This window comes from Sinocyclocheilus grahami, unplaced genomic scaffold (genome assembly GCF_001515645.1).
Source record: "Sinocyclocheilus grahami isolate Dianchi unplaced genomic scaffold, SAMN03320097.WGS_v1.1 scaffold1.1, whole genome shotgun sequence".
Lineage (NCBI taxonomy): Eukaryota > Metazoa > Chordata > Actinopteri > Cypriniformes > Cyprinidae > Sinocyclocheilus > Sinocyclocheilus grahami.
The window spans coordinates 573,078-586,929 of NW_015505180.1; the positions used below are offsets into that span (position 1 = coordinate 573,078).

The window sequence follows — 13,852 nt, forward strand, 5'->3', positions numbered from 1 at the left end:
ACTTATGATGAGCTCTGTAATTAGAGGATTTATGATGTTAAGTACAGAGAAAGCTGGAACTGGTGTTACTGACATTGATTGCCTGTTTGCTTGGAGTCAGGGACTGACACGCAGTGATAACAATAATGCAGAGACTTACGAGGGACATTCAATTCTGAAGTGCTGCAAAATAACTGAAATGGTAATATGACTATGAAACTATGCTGTAACATCAGAGAGACAGAAGCACACATTGCTAAGACTAAAGCCTCAATCAGTAAATAAGGTACAAATTAAATCTATTAAATTACATTTGTGTATAATTTACTTTCTTCTATCCAAGCTAATATTTTAATAATATTTGAAAACATTAGCTGGGATAGAAGAAAATATTTCAAAATTTGCTTAATGTAAATTATACACACATATAATTTTGCCAAACTACATTTTGCCAAAAAGTTTAATACTGTGCCACTATCAAACATGTTTGTGCGGGACTACCTGTTTTATTCAACCAATGGTAGACAAAACTATTAAAAATAGTTTTCGTTATTTGGAATAAAGCTGAAATAAAATAAAATAATAAAATAAAATAAAAATATTAGTTGAAAAACTTGAACCAAAATTTGAAATGTTGGACCCACAATTTTTGAATGGCAGTGTAAATAGTGTTAGTAGATAAATATGATGCATAATGATTTCATGACAGAAAACAAAGCAAAATAAACAATAGATACTCTTTTCTTGTTAACTAACTATTAAGGGCCTCAAACATCTTTCAAAGAGTGTCTTTCAAAGATTTGATGCACTAACCTGGTAAACTTTGGCAAGTGATTAGTTCAGCCTCAAAAATTTGTCATATATTAATCACAATGGACTGATAAAGAAAGGGATTTGTGCACTTATGCAGTAAGTTGCATAAGCCGGTAAGATTGGTCAACTAGTGCTTGTCATTTTTATGTGCAATAGATGCTGTCTGAGGCTGAGACTAATCGCTGCATGACAGAAGTGAGCCAGTCGGTTGATGTCTGTGGTAATCGTGCAGTGTTTTTACTAACCCAGGCTGCGGATGTCTATGGTAATGTCCACATGGCCGTGCTCGGCACTGTGGTACATGGCCTCGCGGAGGGCCCTTAGTTTGGCCTTGCCTGTCCGGAGGGTGGCTTCGTTCTGTGGCGCTCTCCTCTCTACGGTCTCAGAGCCCTCGGCTAGGATCTCCTCCAGAGACAGCACATCCCCCTTGTCCTTTTCCACCTGGGACAGAAGCTTCCGGAACACATTTCTGCAGGAGCAAGTATTTATACTCATTAAAGGAATAGTTCACTCACAAATTTTTTTAATGTTGTTTACAAACCTGCTGTTACTTTTTCCATGAAACACAAAATGAAACTTTTTAAGATTTATTTTTATTTTTTTTACACTGGCTATTGCATGACATCAGATGACGTTTATGATTACTATTCATCAAATAAATCCTGAAAAATATTACGCATATTAATATTTTTAATATTAAAAATAATATTACAACTTTTTTTATGCATTAATAATAATAACACATGTTTCTTGATCCATTGATAATAAAAACAAATGTTTCTTGATCACCAAATTATTAGCTTATTACCATGATTTCTGAAGGATCATGTGCAATTTTGAATAAAAATTCAGCTTTGGAATAAATTACATTTTTAAAATCTAATAAATATAAAACTGTTATTTTAAATTGTAATATTATTTCACAGTATTACTGTTGTTTGACTAAATAAATGCAGCCTTGGTGACCATAAGAGACTTTGAATTTTTTTTTTACCAACCCCAAACTTTTGAACGGTAGTAATAGGATGAGATTCAGAATAATATGAGTAAATAACAATTTACATTTTTGTGTGAATTACCTCTTTAAGAAGAGTTTGACTCTGACGGTTATTGTTTTTAGAAGGCAAAAACACTTTCATAATCGGACTGTTTCAAACAAAGCTATTAGCCACGAGAATTACTTAATTGCATCATTTTTATAATCAGCGGATTGATGAGAACAAAGAGTTCTATGAAACATCTATGAAATGCCTTGAGCGCTTCTTCGTTTATGACTTCCGTTTATCAATGCATTCCAATGTGTTTTTCTTCTCTGCTTTGCTGCATTTTCTCAGAATTGTATGTCTCTGTAAACTCATATACCTTCATAAAAGTACCAGCGCTCTGCAACTGATCTAATATGCATAAATGACCAATCACTGCGGCATGCACCACTACAAACATCTCTAGGCCAAAGACATCCAGTTCTGGCTCAGACCTCGCTACGCGTCCCTCTCTGACGCCCTTTATAACAGATTGCCTTAATACTGCAGAGGTGAGTGAGTTGGCCGTCGAACACACTGGATTCTCATTCAGATGTTTGCAGTGTGAATTTCAATGAGCTTCCATTATGCAGCGCTGGCCATAGGTGAGAGTAAATGAATGAGCACGCAGTCATCCATACGTTCACCAGTGATGGAGAGTGATGGGGCTGGAATTATGGTAGTATAATGGTAGTATACACACGATTTTGCAGCCAAATACACCAGCTCAGTTTTTATGCGTGCCAATAACAACACATCATGGGTTCAGATCTGATAGATTGAGTTTCTGCAGTCAGAATGATGTATAAGGACAGTAATAATGATATGTGGTGACAAATGTGTCAATGAACTAATGAAAGTTTGGTTCCCTGTTGTGCTGGTGAAGAACGTGTTGTTACTTTATACGTTTCATATGCTGTTGAGTCATTGGGTGTGCGTTACCTGTGTCCATGTGATGCTGCCAGGCTGTATGAGTTCATTTCACCCAGCGGACCGGAGGAAATGCCATTACGGTAAGTGGTGCCAATCAAAGGGTCTGCTCCTCTTTCCAAAAGCAGACTTACCAGCTCAAAGTTACCTGTTAAAATGCAAGACAATTTATATGAAATTTATTTGGTTTATGGTTTTATTCAAAGCAATTGCAATAATTAGACGCCTACTACCATAGTGGCATATGTAAAAAAGTTATAAAAAGTCAGTTATTTTAGTCAATCATATGTTGATAAAGTGTAAAAAAAAATAATTGTGAAAAAATGTGTTAGTCAATCATAATCATGTCAATAAATAAGTGAAGTGGGAAAGAATTATCAGAAATTAAGTTTTGATAGTGTAATAAATGTAATAAATTAATAAAAAGTGTGGAAAAAAGTGCTATATTAGCAAATCATGTCAATAAATCAAAAATAAATCAAATTAAATGATTTAATACAATTAAATGATTTAATATTTAATAAAAAGTGTGAACATATTTATTTGTCAATCCTGTGTTTATAGTGAACATTTTTTAAAAAGTGTGACAATCTCCTGTCAATAAATCAAAAATAAACAAAACAAAATTAATAAAAATAAATAAATAAATAAATTCTGTTATTTTAGTAAATTATGTGTTGATAGTGTAAAAATTGTAAAAAGAAAACAACAAAAACAACAACTTATTTTAGCAAACCAGTCATGTCAATCAATCAAAAATTAATAAAACAAAATTAATAAGAATAACTAAATAAATTAGGTGTGAAAAATCTGTTATTATAGTCTATCATAATCATGTCAAGAAATTAATAAAAATAATTGTGATAAAAAGTGAGAAAAATTGTTATAGTCAAACATAACCATAAAATAACAAATAATTAAATAAATTGTGAAAGTGTGAAAAATTCTCAGTTACTGTATTTTAGTCAGTCATGTAACCCCTTTTTTTCCAGGTTTACAACACATAGGGCTTGAAAAGATTTTTATAATTTATTTCTTTTTTTTGTTTGTTTAGTTTATTAAGGGGATTGAAATGTGGATTTTGTTTGTTGTTTTAGCCTGATTGGCTCCTTAAGCTACAATTCCCTCAATCAAAATCAGATACAGCATAAATTTCAAAGCAAAAGTCCTTTATTTCTTTTCTGTCATGGTTTGACCTAAAATGGGTCATAAAAATGAATGTACACATTTTACTAGCATGTGAATCCAGAGAGTCAAACCCATGATGTTGATGTTGCGAGTTCGTGTTTTACCAGTTGAGCTACAGGAAAAAGTCATTATCAGTAAGACCGCCTAGCAACCCGTCCCCAGATTGATTTGCTAATGTATATTAGCAGGCTGTCCTTTGCACATCCACATAGAGTAATGAGGGGAAAGTGTTTCTACATTAGAAGGAAATCCTGAATGCTAACAGTGGAGGTAATTGAGCCAGCATACAGCAAATGGGGCATAATCAATGAGGTCTGATGAGTTTTGGATCCAATGAGGCTCAAACAATCCCATCCACAGCCATTTCTGTTGGGTCACAGGGGAACACAGGCATACGGTTAAACCTGTTTCTAGACATTTCAGCTCAATCGGTTTGGCTTGTGCTCCTTCATTCTCCTCCGCTGCAGGAGATGATACAATTTTTGTGCACCCCATCTGTTTTTATCACCAAGAATGTGTCCATTACCAGCTGACTGAAACCTGCATTACCCAAGTCTTCAAGAGTTTGTACACTAAGTGGGGCAGACAGGTAATTTTCAGCATTATGCTGGAAAACACTCTGCAAATGTAAATGAATATCACTCAGGTCAATTCATATTCATAGGACTGCCACAGCCGTGATTATGAAATCTCATTTGGCACTGGCCTCCATACATCATTCCACCATGTGGACTTGTCACATTTACACTGTGGATGTAAAAAAAAAAAAAGAAGAAGAAGCTGCCGCTAAGGCTCATTAGCAAGTTTGCAAAGGGCTCTTGAGAGCGATGTAGCCCCATCAGTCTTTGAATAATACTATTACATTTCTGGAACCAGACTGGGGCTCAAAAGTATAATGTCTTCCGTTTGTCAGCTCACAGTCTGCAAGGACCATTTTGCCAAAATTAGAGGCACAAAAGTAACAGAATGTAACCATTTAAAAATGGGTCCTGGATGTATCATACAACACCATCTAATGCAGATTCATCTAATGCACAAAAAGCTTGTTCACTCTTCGTCATCAAAGATTTCACTCACATGGAATCTCCATAATGTAAATATGTCACTAGGGCTGTTCTCTCAAAAGTGCCTTATCTACCCCTAAACAGTACAAATTTCGACCTTGAAGTACGTCTCAATGTTTTTGAGTTTTTTGAGTTTGGTCTAACATTGTTTTGGACCCCATTGACTTTCACTGTATGGACTAAAATAGCTGTATTTGCTATTTAAGGTACTTATGCACCCTTTAGGGGTGAATAAGGTACAAAGATGTACCAGCTAAAGGTACCGTCACTGCACTGAAAGTGTCATAAAAATCTGTTACTTTAGCAAATCATAGTCATGTCAAAAATAAATAAATAACGTGAAAAATATTATTTTAGTAAATTTTGTAGTGTAATGTATGTAAAAAAAAAATGCGTGAAAGTTTCTGTTATTTTAGCAAATCATACTCATGTCAATAAATCAATAAAAATGTAATATATATATAAAATTGAATACAATTAATGAAGTGTGAAAAAATGTAAACCAAAAAAACACTGCATTTGATATCAAACTTAAATAGCAAAAACCAACTGGCATTTATTTTAACAGCAAACTTAGCAATGTTAAAAAACAGTTTTTAAAAGATAAAACAAGACATATTGTCAAAAATTAAGATAAAGTATTTGGACTGTGTGAACTTGAGGGGAACTAACTTTATACAGTACATCCAATAAAATAACCTTGACTCAAAAATTTTCTTATTTTTTAGCTCCATGTTTGCAGATGCCACTAGGTTTGACATTTTGCTATTTAATCAATCAAATTCATACATTTCTGTGGCCTCAGTGTCCAAAATACATTTTGGGGTCACTGAGCGGTGTTGATGATGTGTTTTGTGGTACCTGCCGCAGACGCCAACTGTAGAGGCGTCTCTGTGTAGTTCTCTGTGCCATCTTGAATCGCTCCCTCCACGTTTGTTTGGGCATCCAGTAGAAGCTGCTCAATAAATTGAGAAGTACAATCATTATTAAACACATTTCAGAGGATTTAACTTTAATATCACCAAGACATCTGTAAATATAAATGCTGTAATTGCATTAAATTAGCCTGCTCTTTTCATCACCTAGGCCACCTCCAACTAGCAAACATCTTTATGGTAATCTGGTCATAATTTCTTTCACTCTTGATGCTTTAAGTGGACGATTTTGGTCTGTTTGTCTGGTTTAAAAAGGAAAATGGGATTATTCCTACAGAAAGCAACAAAGAGAAGGATTTTGATAATATCTCCAACTGTGGTGGATGTGTGCTTGTGGGAGATTAAGCATCCCAAGAAATATCACCTTGCCTTTCCATTTTCCTGGAAGAGCTAAATAAGTGGGCCTTAGTAGGTCATCAGATTCAACACTTCTAGTATTTATTGTCTAAGACTTTATTCCACTTTTGGGGTAAAAAATAGAGTGCACAGTCAATAAACTGGCCTCTATCTTCAAAGCATTCCTCATTCTTCCTATTCATGATACCAATCTACGCCCATTCAAGTTCCTCTGAACCAGGGCAGCACCATCCAGCCCACATCTAACATCAAACTGTTTCTTTGTGCCATTATTATTATGATGGTGGCATCATAATAATAACTGAGGAAAGTGCAAAGGTGGAAGGCATTGACTGCGCCACTACCTGCACGACAGGGACGTGTCCGTGTAACACGGCGAATGTGAGTGGAGTCCCCTGCCTGGTGTCAGGATAAATTGAGGGGTGCTTGTGTAGTGAGCTGGGCACCTGGGAATCATATAGGTGAAGTTCAGGGAGACAAAAATTCAGCCATTATATACCAGCACACTGAGCTCCAATTGCGGAATTGCAGGAGTGCGAGAAAAGGGGGAAGGAATGAGTGAATGAGTGAGCGGAAAGTTGGAAAGTTCTTCCGCCGTCTGATTGTTTTGTTAATTCAAGCAAAGAGAAGAAGAAAGAGCTAGTGCTCGTTTTGTTCTCCAAACCCCTTCTTTCCATCCAGCCCACATTAATCTGGAGTTTACTTGCGTTACCTCTCCTTTGGACAACTCCTACACGCCCTCCTCGCTTTACTTAAAATCCTGACCACGGTTTAGGATCTAGTTCATGGTTTTCATAGCGATAATGCAAAGACTGCAGGAAGAATAACTGGCAGCGAGTTCAAACGCTAGAGGTGTAAGTGAGAAGTGACTCGTGTACAAAGCACCAAAAAGAAGGCTTGTCTGGCATTAACGCTTACAGCTGTACTGCATGCAAAACTGAGCTCTCCTGTAATCAGGGGATAAATTATGCAGGCATCTGTTCATATCTAGGCAAACATGACCTCTTGGAACCAATTGTTCAGATGGGGTTAAAGTCAAACAATTGTTTGCACAAGGAAACTTTATGCAAATAACAGCACATCTGCCCACTTGCTGATACTCTTCTTGAGCTTAATGCAATTTGTAAAAGAAGGTAATGTATTACCTTCTCTACAAATGTACAAATGCAAATTCTTTACAAATGCATATCACTGTGTATGCATTTGGTGCTTTGTGCTCAAGTCAGCGATTTGTCTTCTAAGGGTCAAATGAAAAAGACGACAAAAGGTAACAGAGCACAAGATCACATCATAACATATACAAAAAAGTGAATTTCATGAAAAACGGTCAAGAAAGTCAAGAATCCCCCAAATTTATTACATTTTGCATAAGTAGAATGAAGGCTATTTTAAAACCAGGAAATAATCAATTTAAAGTATTCATTGTGGTAGTATTTGTTACAGTGCCTTTAACAAACGCTGATTTTAATATTTTTTTTTAAGAACAATTACTGTAATACAGTTAAGAATAAACTAATTTACAGTAATTACAATCAACATTGAGAATACTGAGAATTCTCATCCATATTATGGTAATAATAAGAAAACACGTTTAATTGCCATGAAAATAATGTCACAATGCAGAAAATGTAATGATACAAAAACAGGCTTCATTTTCTTTATGCAACATATAACTCTGTATGGCGAAATAAGACCTGGACACATTCTTGATCGGTTTCAGGAGATTCATCCCTAAGGCAAATACATGAAACATGTTGCTTTAAAATAAATGAAGGACTTTTATATTAGCATGACTGAGTAACTGTTGTTTTATGCAAGGTAGCCAATTGAATCCAATTTTATTTTCATGTTTCATGCTTTCAACCTCAGTGCTTCACAATCAGTGTATCTACTTTAGGCAATCATTGCATTTTCCCACCTTTTTATATAAATAGCATTAAAAATAGGACAAAAACAGCACATCTCATTTGCTTGTAATCTCATTAAATATTCATGAGATCCATGAGAGCCTAAGTAGACATCTACATGCACATACAACCACTTTTTAATTCACAAGCTCATGCAAACAGCATCGGGAAGAGGACAGAGAGTTTAGTTTGTTATTTTTATAGAGACAGGTTCGCTTAATAGAGAGCAAAAACACGCTACAAGACACTTTAGAATTGTCCACCAATAAATACTGACCTCACTGTTGATATCTGCTCCAGCGTCCAGCAGCATTTGCACCATGGCCTCGTCCCCACGGACGCACGCGTACATAAGAGGGGTCATACCCTAAACAACAAACAAAAAACGCTGAACACCTACAGTACACGTGTCATAGCATGAGCCCATTGCGGTAGAGCCTACAGCACAAGCTACTGCGGCACTAGTTAAGCAAAGTCTGAAAATAACCTTTTCATGAGACCCTAAAATGCCCATTTAAATGAACTGAGCGGAACACTAATCTTTATGGATGATCCTCAATTAATACACTTTAAACAGAAAACAATGCATTCTATAGACCATCAAATCTACAGCTGCTTTAGTGAAACACAAACATAAGCATCAGTGCATGAAGGCACAAAGTCAGCAATTAGCTATGTTTTTAAACACAGTCTTTGAGCATTTAAAGTCTTTGGACAACATAAACCATTAATACCTTTTCAGAGTCATGTTGTGTTAATAAATGATATTTATATACTGTTTAATAAAGTAACAAGTCTCTTGATCCTCTACGTTACAGTGACTTTACCACAACGAAAGGGGTTTACTCACCCTGCTTCATGCTGTGCCTAAAAACTCACTATAAACACTTAATTGTATTACTAACTCAAGAGCATGCAATGAAGAAGGAGATTCATTTGTCAGTTGAGACGTATTTTCCCTCAAGGCTCTTCTTGAAATAACGAGTACCATATTTGCCAGCGTGATTTTGGAGCAACTCTTCCAGAGTAAGATGGAGTTACTCTCAATGATTCCCAGCTGGACTCCAACAATTATCTTTGTCATCACATTCCCCGCATTTGTCTAGTTTTGCCTCTGTGACGCTTCAATTTTTCATGTTAGTTTAATCCATTTTGTCAGCATCGGCATGTCGCCGTCATTCTTTGCATAAACTGGCTGCTGTGTTCAAGACAGACTGTGACAGTAACATAAACCCAGCGCTGGATACAGATGACATTTGATTCATAATACTGAGTGTCATGACTGCTATCACAATTGATGCTTCCTACACAGATCAGCAACATTTTTCCTTATTTAAAGGTCATGCAACTTATTTATTTTCTTAGCATCTAAATGACTATGTGGGTCATCTTTTTGCACATATATAATAAGAAACCTACTAGGGCATTTTTCTTCTACAATGACATGCTGCAGAAATGTCATTGATGCTCAAATATTTAATGGTTTGAGTCTGACGAAGAAGGAAACAATGGAAGGCAGATGTGAGAAAAGTCACAGTTTACATTGGTATTTACATCAGGGAGTAATTACAGTGCAAGTGCTGACTAATACTAATGGATGTGTGATTATTTCATGACAAATATTTTGTGGAGCTGCTCATAATCACACTCTGTTATTAGGTTGTTGGTGTTGTAATTAATTCTATTCAATTTAAAATGATTAACATGGCCACCATATCATCAAGTGTTACTGTATGAACAAAAGGTGCTGTGCCAACAGAATTGAAAAGAAACTGTAGGATCTTTTATCAAACTGCCAGTTTGAAGAACAGCAAATTTTTAGCAATCAGAGATAAAAAAGAGAAAAATCTATAATCTAGTAAAGTCAGGCCTGAATTTCACACAAATGTGGGATTATATGTGTGTGTAAATATATCAGTGCCCACCTGTTCACTCATACTGTTAATGCCATCTGGCCCGAGCATGTTGACTGCTTGCTTGACCAGGTCAGTTCGTCCGCAGTTGAGCATCCGGAACCCCAGGTCCTGCAGGAATTTTGCTTCTGTGGATGCAGCGTCCAGTTTCCGTGTGGCAGAGAAGCAGTCGTCTGCTCTGTTCAATAAAAGGATAGTCCAGACCCCAGTTACACACCTCCAAACAAGAAATACTACTCAGTGACTATGGCTTTCATTTGTTTTCATTTTTTTTTATTGATTTATTTGTTGTTAATTTAATTTAATTTAATTATAAACATTTACAACAGTATACAATATATATAACACATATTACATGTATTTATAAATATTAAATATAAATATGAAAATTGTTTATATTACATAAACTTACATGTGAATAACATATACATGTATTATAAAAGTATATTAATAATTACCTGAAATCTTTGTTGTATATAATACTGTATATAATATATAATACATATTGTATATATAATAAAAGAGTAAAAATACAATATATATTATTTATATATAAAAAACATAAAAATATTATAAATAAATAACATTTTATATTATAAAATGATTTATATATTATAATAATATATTATTTTTGATCTTTAATTTAATTCATAAACAATATAATTTCTTTAACGGAAACTACTACCAGGCTCTAAATAAATAAATAAATAGCTAAATAAATAATATGGCTAGATTTCCCTTCAATTTATTGTTGCCATGGAAAAAGAAACCCTGACATGAAACGTTGTTTGTTTGCCAAGATATCCTGTATCTGTGAAGTTAATAGCGTGCTCCTGAAAATAACTACTGTATGACCATGTTAAAAGCCATTTACATAGCACTTCAGAGCCTGTCACTTGAAACTAAAGCCACACAGGAAGTTAAGGATACTTAATTCATAAGGGATGCAGTATGAGTACATGTTGTGTGTTTGTACTGTCCTTCAGTGAATGATTAATTGTTCATTAAGGCATTCTACATGCATAGTGTGCATGCCGACTGTGTATTTGTGCATGAATGGAAGTGACGTTGCATCCCAAACATACTTTAGCTGCCGCGGCTCACAGTCCACCCCAGGTAACAGCAGTCGGGCTGCCTGTCGTACATCGTCGCTGTCCACAGAGAAGCTTCGGCGGTGTTCTGTGTGCGCCACGGCCACCCGGATCCACTCCATCAGCGGAGGCAACACCAGGAACGGCCTGCAAAGACGCAAGAGAGATATATTTGACATTAGAGACGCAGTTTACCCAAAACATTTAATAATTTTTCATAATTTCTAGCATTTAAGCACTAAGCCTTCAGATCAAAGTTTTTAAGATCATAAGAAACAAATTCAGTCCATTGCGTCCAAACCTTTGTTTGTTAACGTATGTTTTCTTCTAATCACCTTTGCGATTTCCATTTTGAATGGACACATCTGTTTGCGTGCAGCTTCAGGATACTTTAGAGAAGTAATCATAAGCTCTCTGGTGGGATTACAGTTGCTACTAATTACCAGTGCTGAGCTGCATCTAATTAGAGTGGCGGAATATAAAAGACCTGTTGCCATCCTGACAAGTTTTCAGTCAGAAAAAGAAAGCTGGAGACTCGAGCTGCTCATTACCAAGAAAAAACTCTCATTACAACAGATGAATTTGAAGGCAAAAATATCATTAAACAGCTGCAAATGTGCTTCTATTACACTTTTTCCATTGTGCCAACTGCCAGTTTTACATATGTAAGATTCAAAACTATTCTTTACAGGGAAAAGGTTGAGGAATATGTGGAAGTTGACTCAACTGCAGTGAGTCATGATGATTATGACCATGAAACTCTTTGTATGTTGAATATTTTGCTTCCAGCATTTCCGAGCAGCATATCCAACATTATTGCACTGCAGTTTAACCGAGTTTAGAGTATTGCCAGGTTGTTGTGGATCAATATGCTAATAATGCCAACAGCTAAATAATATGACAATATGAGAAACATACACAGTTGTGTCCGCCTACACTTGTCTTTGTGTCAAACTTGTTGCAAACACCCCTCTGTGTTAAAAAGCATGCAGTGTGTTGGACAAACCATGTTATCATAATTTCCAAATTAGTTGTCTGTGCACACACACTTGGACGTAAATAAAAAGCAGGAGGCATTTGACCCTAGAAAAATGCCTTTCCAAAACCTATTCAAGGGAACAAAACCATCAAGCTTCATCTTGAACCCTCTATCATCTTCTAATTGTGCTTCCAGTGACCTGCGTCTAACAGCTAGCTTTGCACAATCCACACTCTTCCTCCCCGGACACCTACCCACCGCAAGAAAGCCTGCCAGGAATCCGAGCTCCGCCAAAACAAACCGCAAACCCTTCTCTGTTTCTCTTCTGTCTGAATAATGTGCTTCTCCGCTCCCCTCCCTTCGAAGAAATGTTTAGAGGAAAAGGACGTGGTTCTCATTCCAGTCTGGTGTTTTAAATTTAAGCCACATCTAACTGAAGAATGGAGACTGTTTTTTTTATCTACAGATTTCGACAACTTTGTATTGACCAGAGGAAGGGAGTTGCCCTATAAAAAGGGTCTCCACTTGCAAGAGATCTCCTGAAAAATGTCAAGGTTTTCATAAACATTTTGCTAAGATAAATTCCACTGATTTATGGAAATAATTTGCCTTTCAGGGTACTCTGAACTAAGGAGAAATACAATAAAAACATCTCAGCAGACACTCCACATGAATGAATATCATATGAAAATCATACCCTTTTGAAGTTTAATTGTCACATTCAGCCATTTTACAATTATTGTCTTTCCGCCCCCAAATTTAAGACCTCTTGAAATCATAATTAAGTCGTTTCTTGTACCATTTAAGACTTTTTATGGCCTTAAATTTGATATAACTAAATTTAAGACTTTTTAAGGACCCGCGGAAACCCTGATAGATTTCTATTTATATTACATTTATGATATCGAATACAATTTATTACATATTATAATTTATTCTAATTATTTTATCATTTAATATGTATAAAATGTACTAGTGTCAAATAAGATATTTTTATCACAATACATATCCATGCCCATACACAAACAATAAATTAAAACAATAAATGAATAAATTAAAAGGTGGCAAATATTGCCAAACTGTAAATTTGAGAACAGTTCTTCCTAGAATTAATTAACTGTCTTTTAGATCTAGAAAAATTGCTTCTAAGAAATAAGTTACCTAGATCTTTCAGTGTATTTTATGTTGGAAATGATGCATTATGCAGTGTGAATATGAGCGTTCACGTGCCCCTGGTGTATTTTCCCTCTGCAGTAGGAAAGTTAAAAGGTTGATGAAATGTCACTCAGCACATCCACAAAAGTCCACTCGACTCAAGTCTGAAATCTAAAGCCACAACCCTGAACCTCTCCAGACGCTCCTTCACTCTGATCTCTTGTTTTCTTTCTCCATCTCTATTCATTACCACCCCACCCCCACTCATTTTTATTCTATCCTCACCTACCATCTATTTGATTTTTTTTCTGTCATTTTCTCATCTTTCACTCTCTCTCTTTCTTCCTCTACTCTCTCATTCTTCTGTGAGAGGCCATAAAGAAATGAATATAATAGAACAGACTGTCTGTCCCTGGGGAAGGTGGCAGCTCGCTGATGCACCTATTCTGTCGAGCATTGCATGGGCGTCCCACAGGGTCCTTGGATAGGGGGCTTTTTATCACATCTGAGTGATGTGGG

The 13,852-nt window shown here is 35.8% G+C and overlaps 1 protein-coding gene across 2 annotated transcripts in view; it reads right to left on the reverse strand.

Moving 5' to 3' along the window:
• Window positions 1–669: 669 nt before the first annotated feature.
• The window catches only part of LOC107592010 (ankyrin repeat and BTB/POZ domain-containing protein BTBD11-A), a 104,036-nt gene continuing 90,853 nt past the window's right edge, over window positions 670–13,852 (reverse strand). The window contains exons 4-10 of one of the 2 annotated variants that reach the window (XM_016281713.1): window positions 11,194–11,346; window positions 10,121–10,286; window positions 8,473–8,562; window positions 6,633–6,734; window positions 5,858–5,951; window positions 2,757–2,892; window positions 670–1,261 (exon numbers count right to left, since the gene is read on the reverse strand). In XM_016281713.1, the coding sequence (XP_016137199.1) occupies window positions 1,033–1,261; window positions 2,757–2,892; window positions 5,858–5,951; window positions 6,633–6,734; window positions 8,473–8,562; window positions 10,121–10,286; window positions 11,194–11,346 (970 nt within the window). In that variant the 3' untranslated portion in view covers window positions 670–1,032. The remainder of the gene's footprint in view (window positions 1,262–2,756; window positions 2,893–5,857; window positions 5,952–6,632; window positions 6,735–8,472; window positions 8,563–10,120; window positions 10,287–11,193; window positions 11,347–13,852) is intronic. The other variant, XM_016282415.1, reaches the window with a different exon arrangement.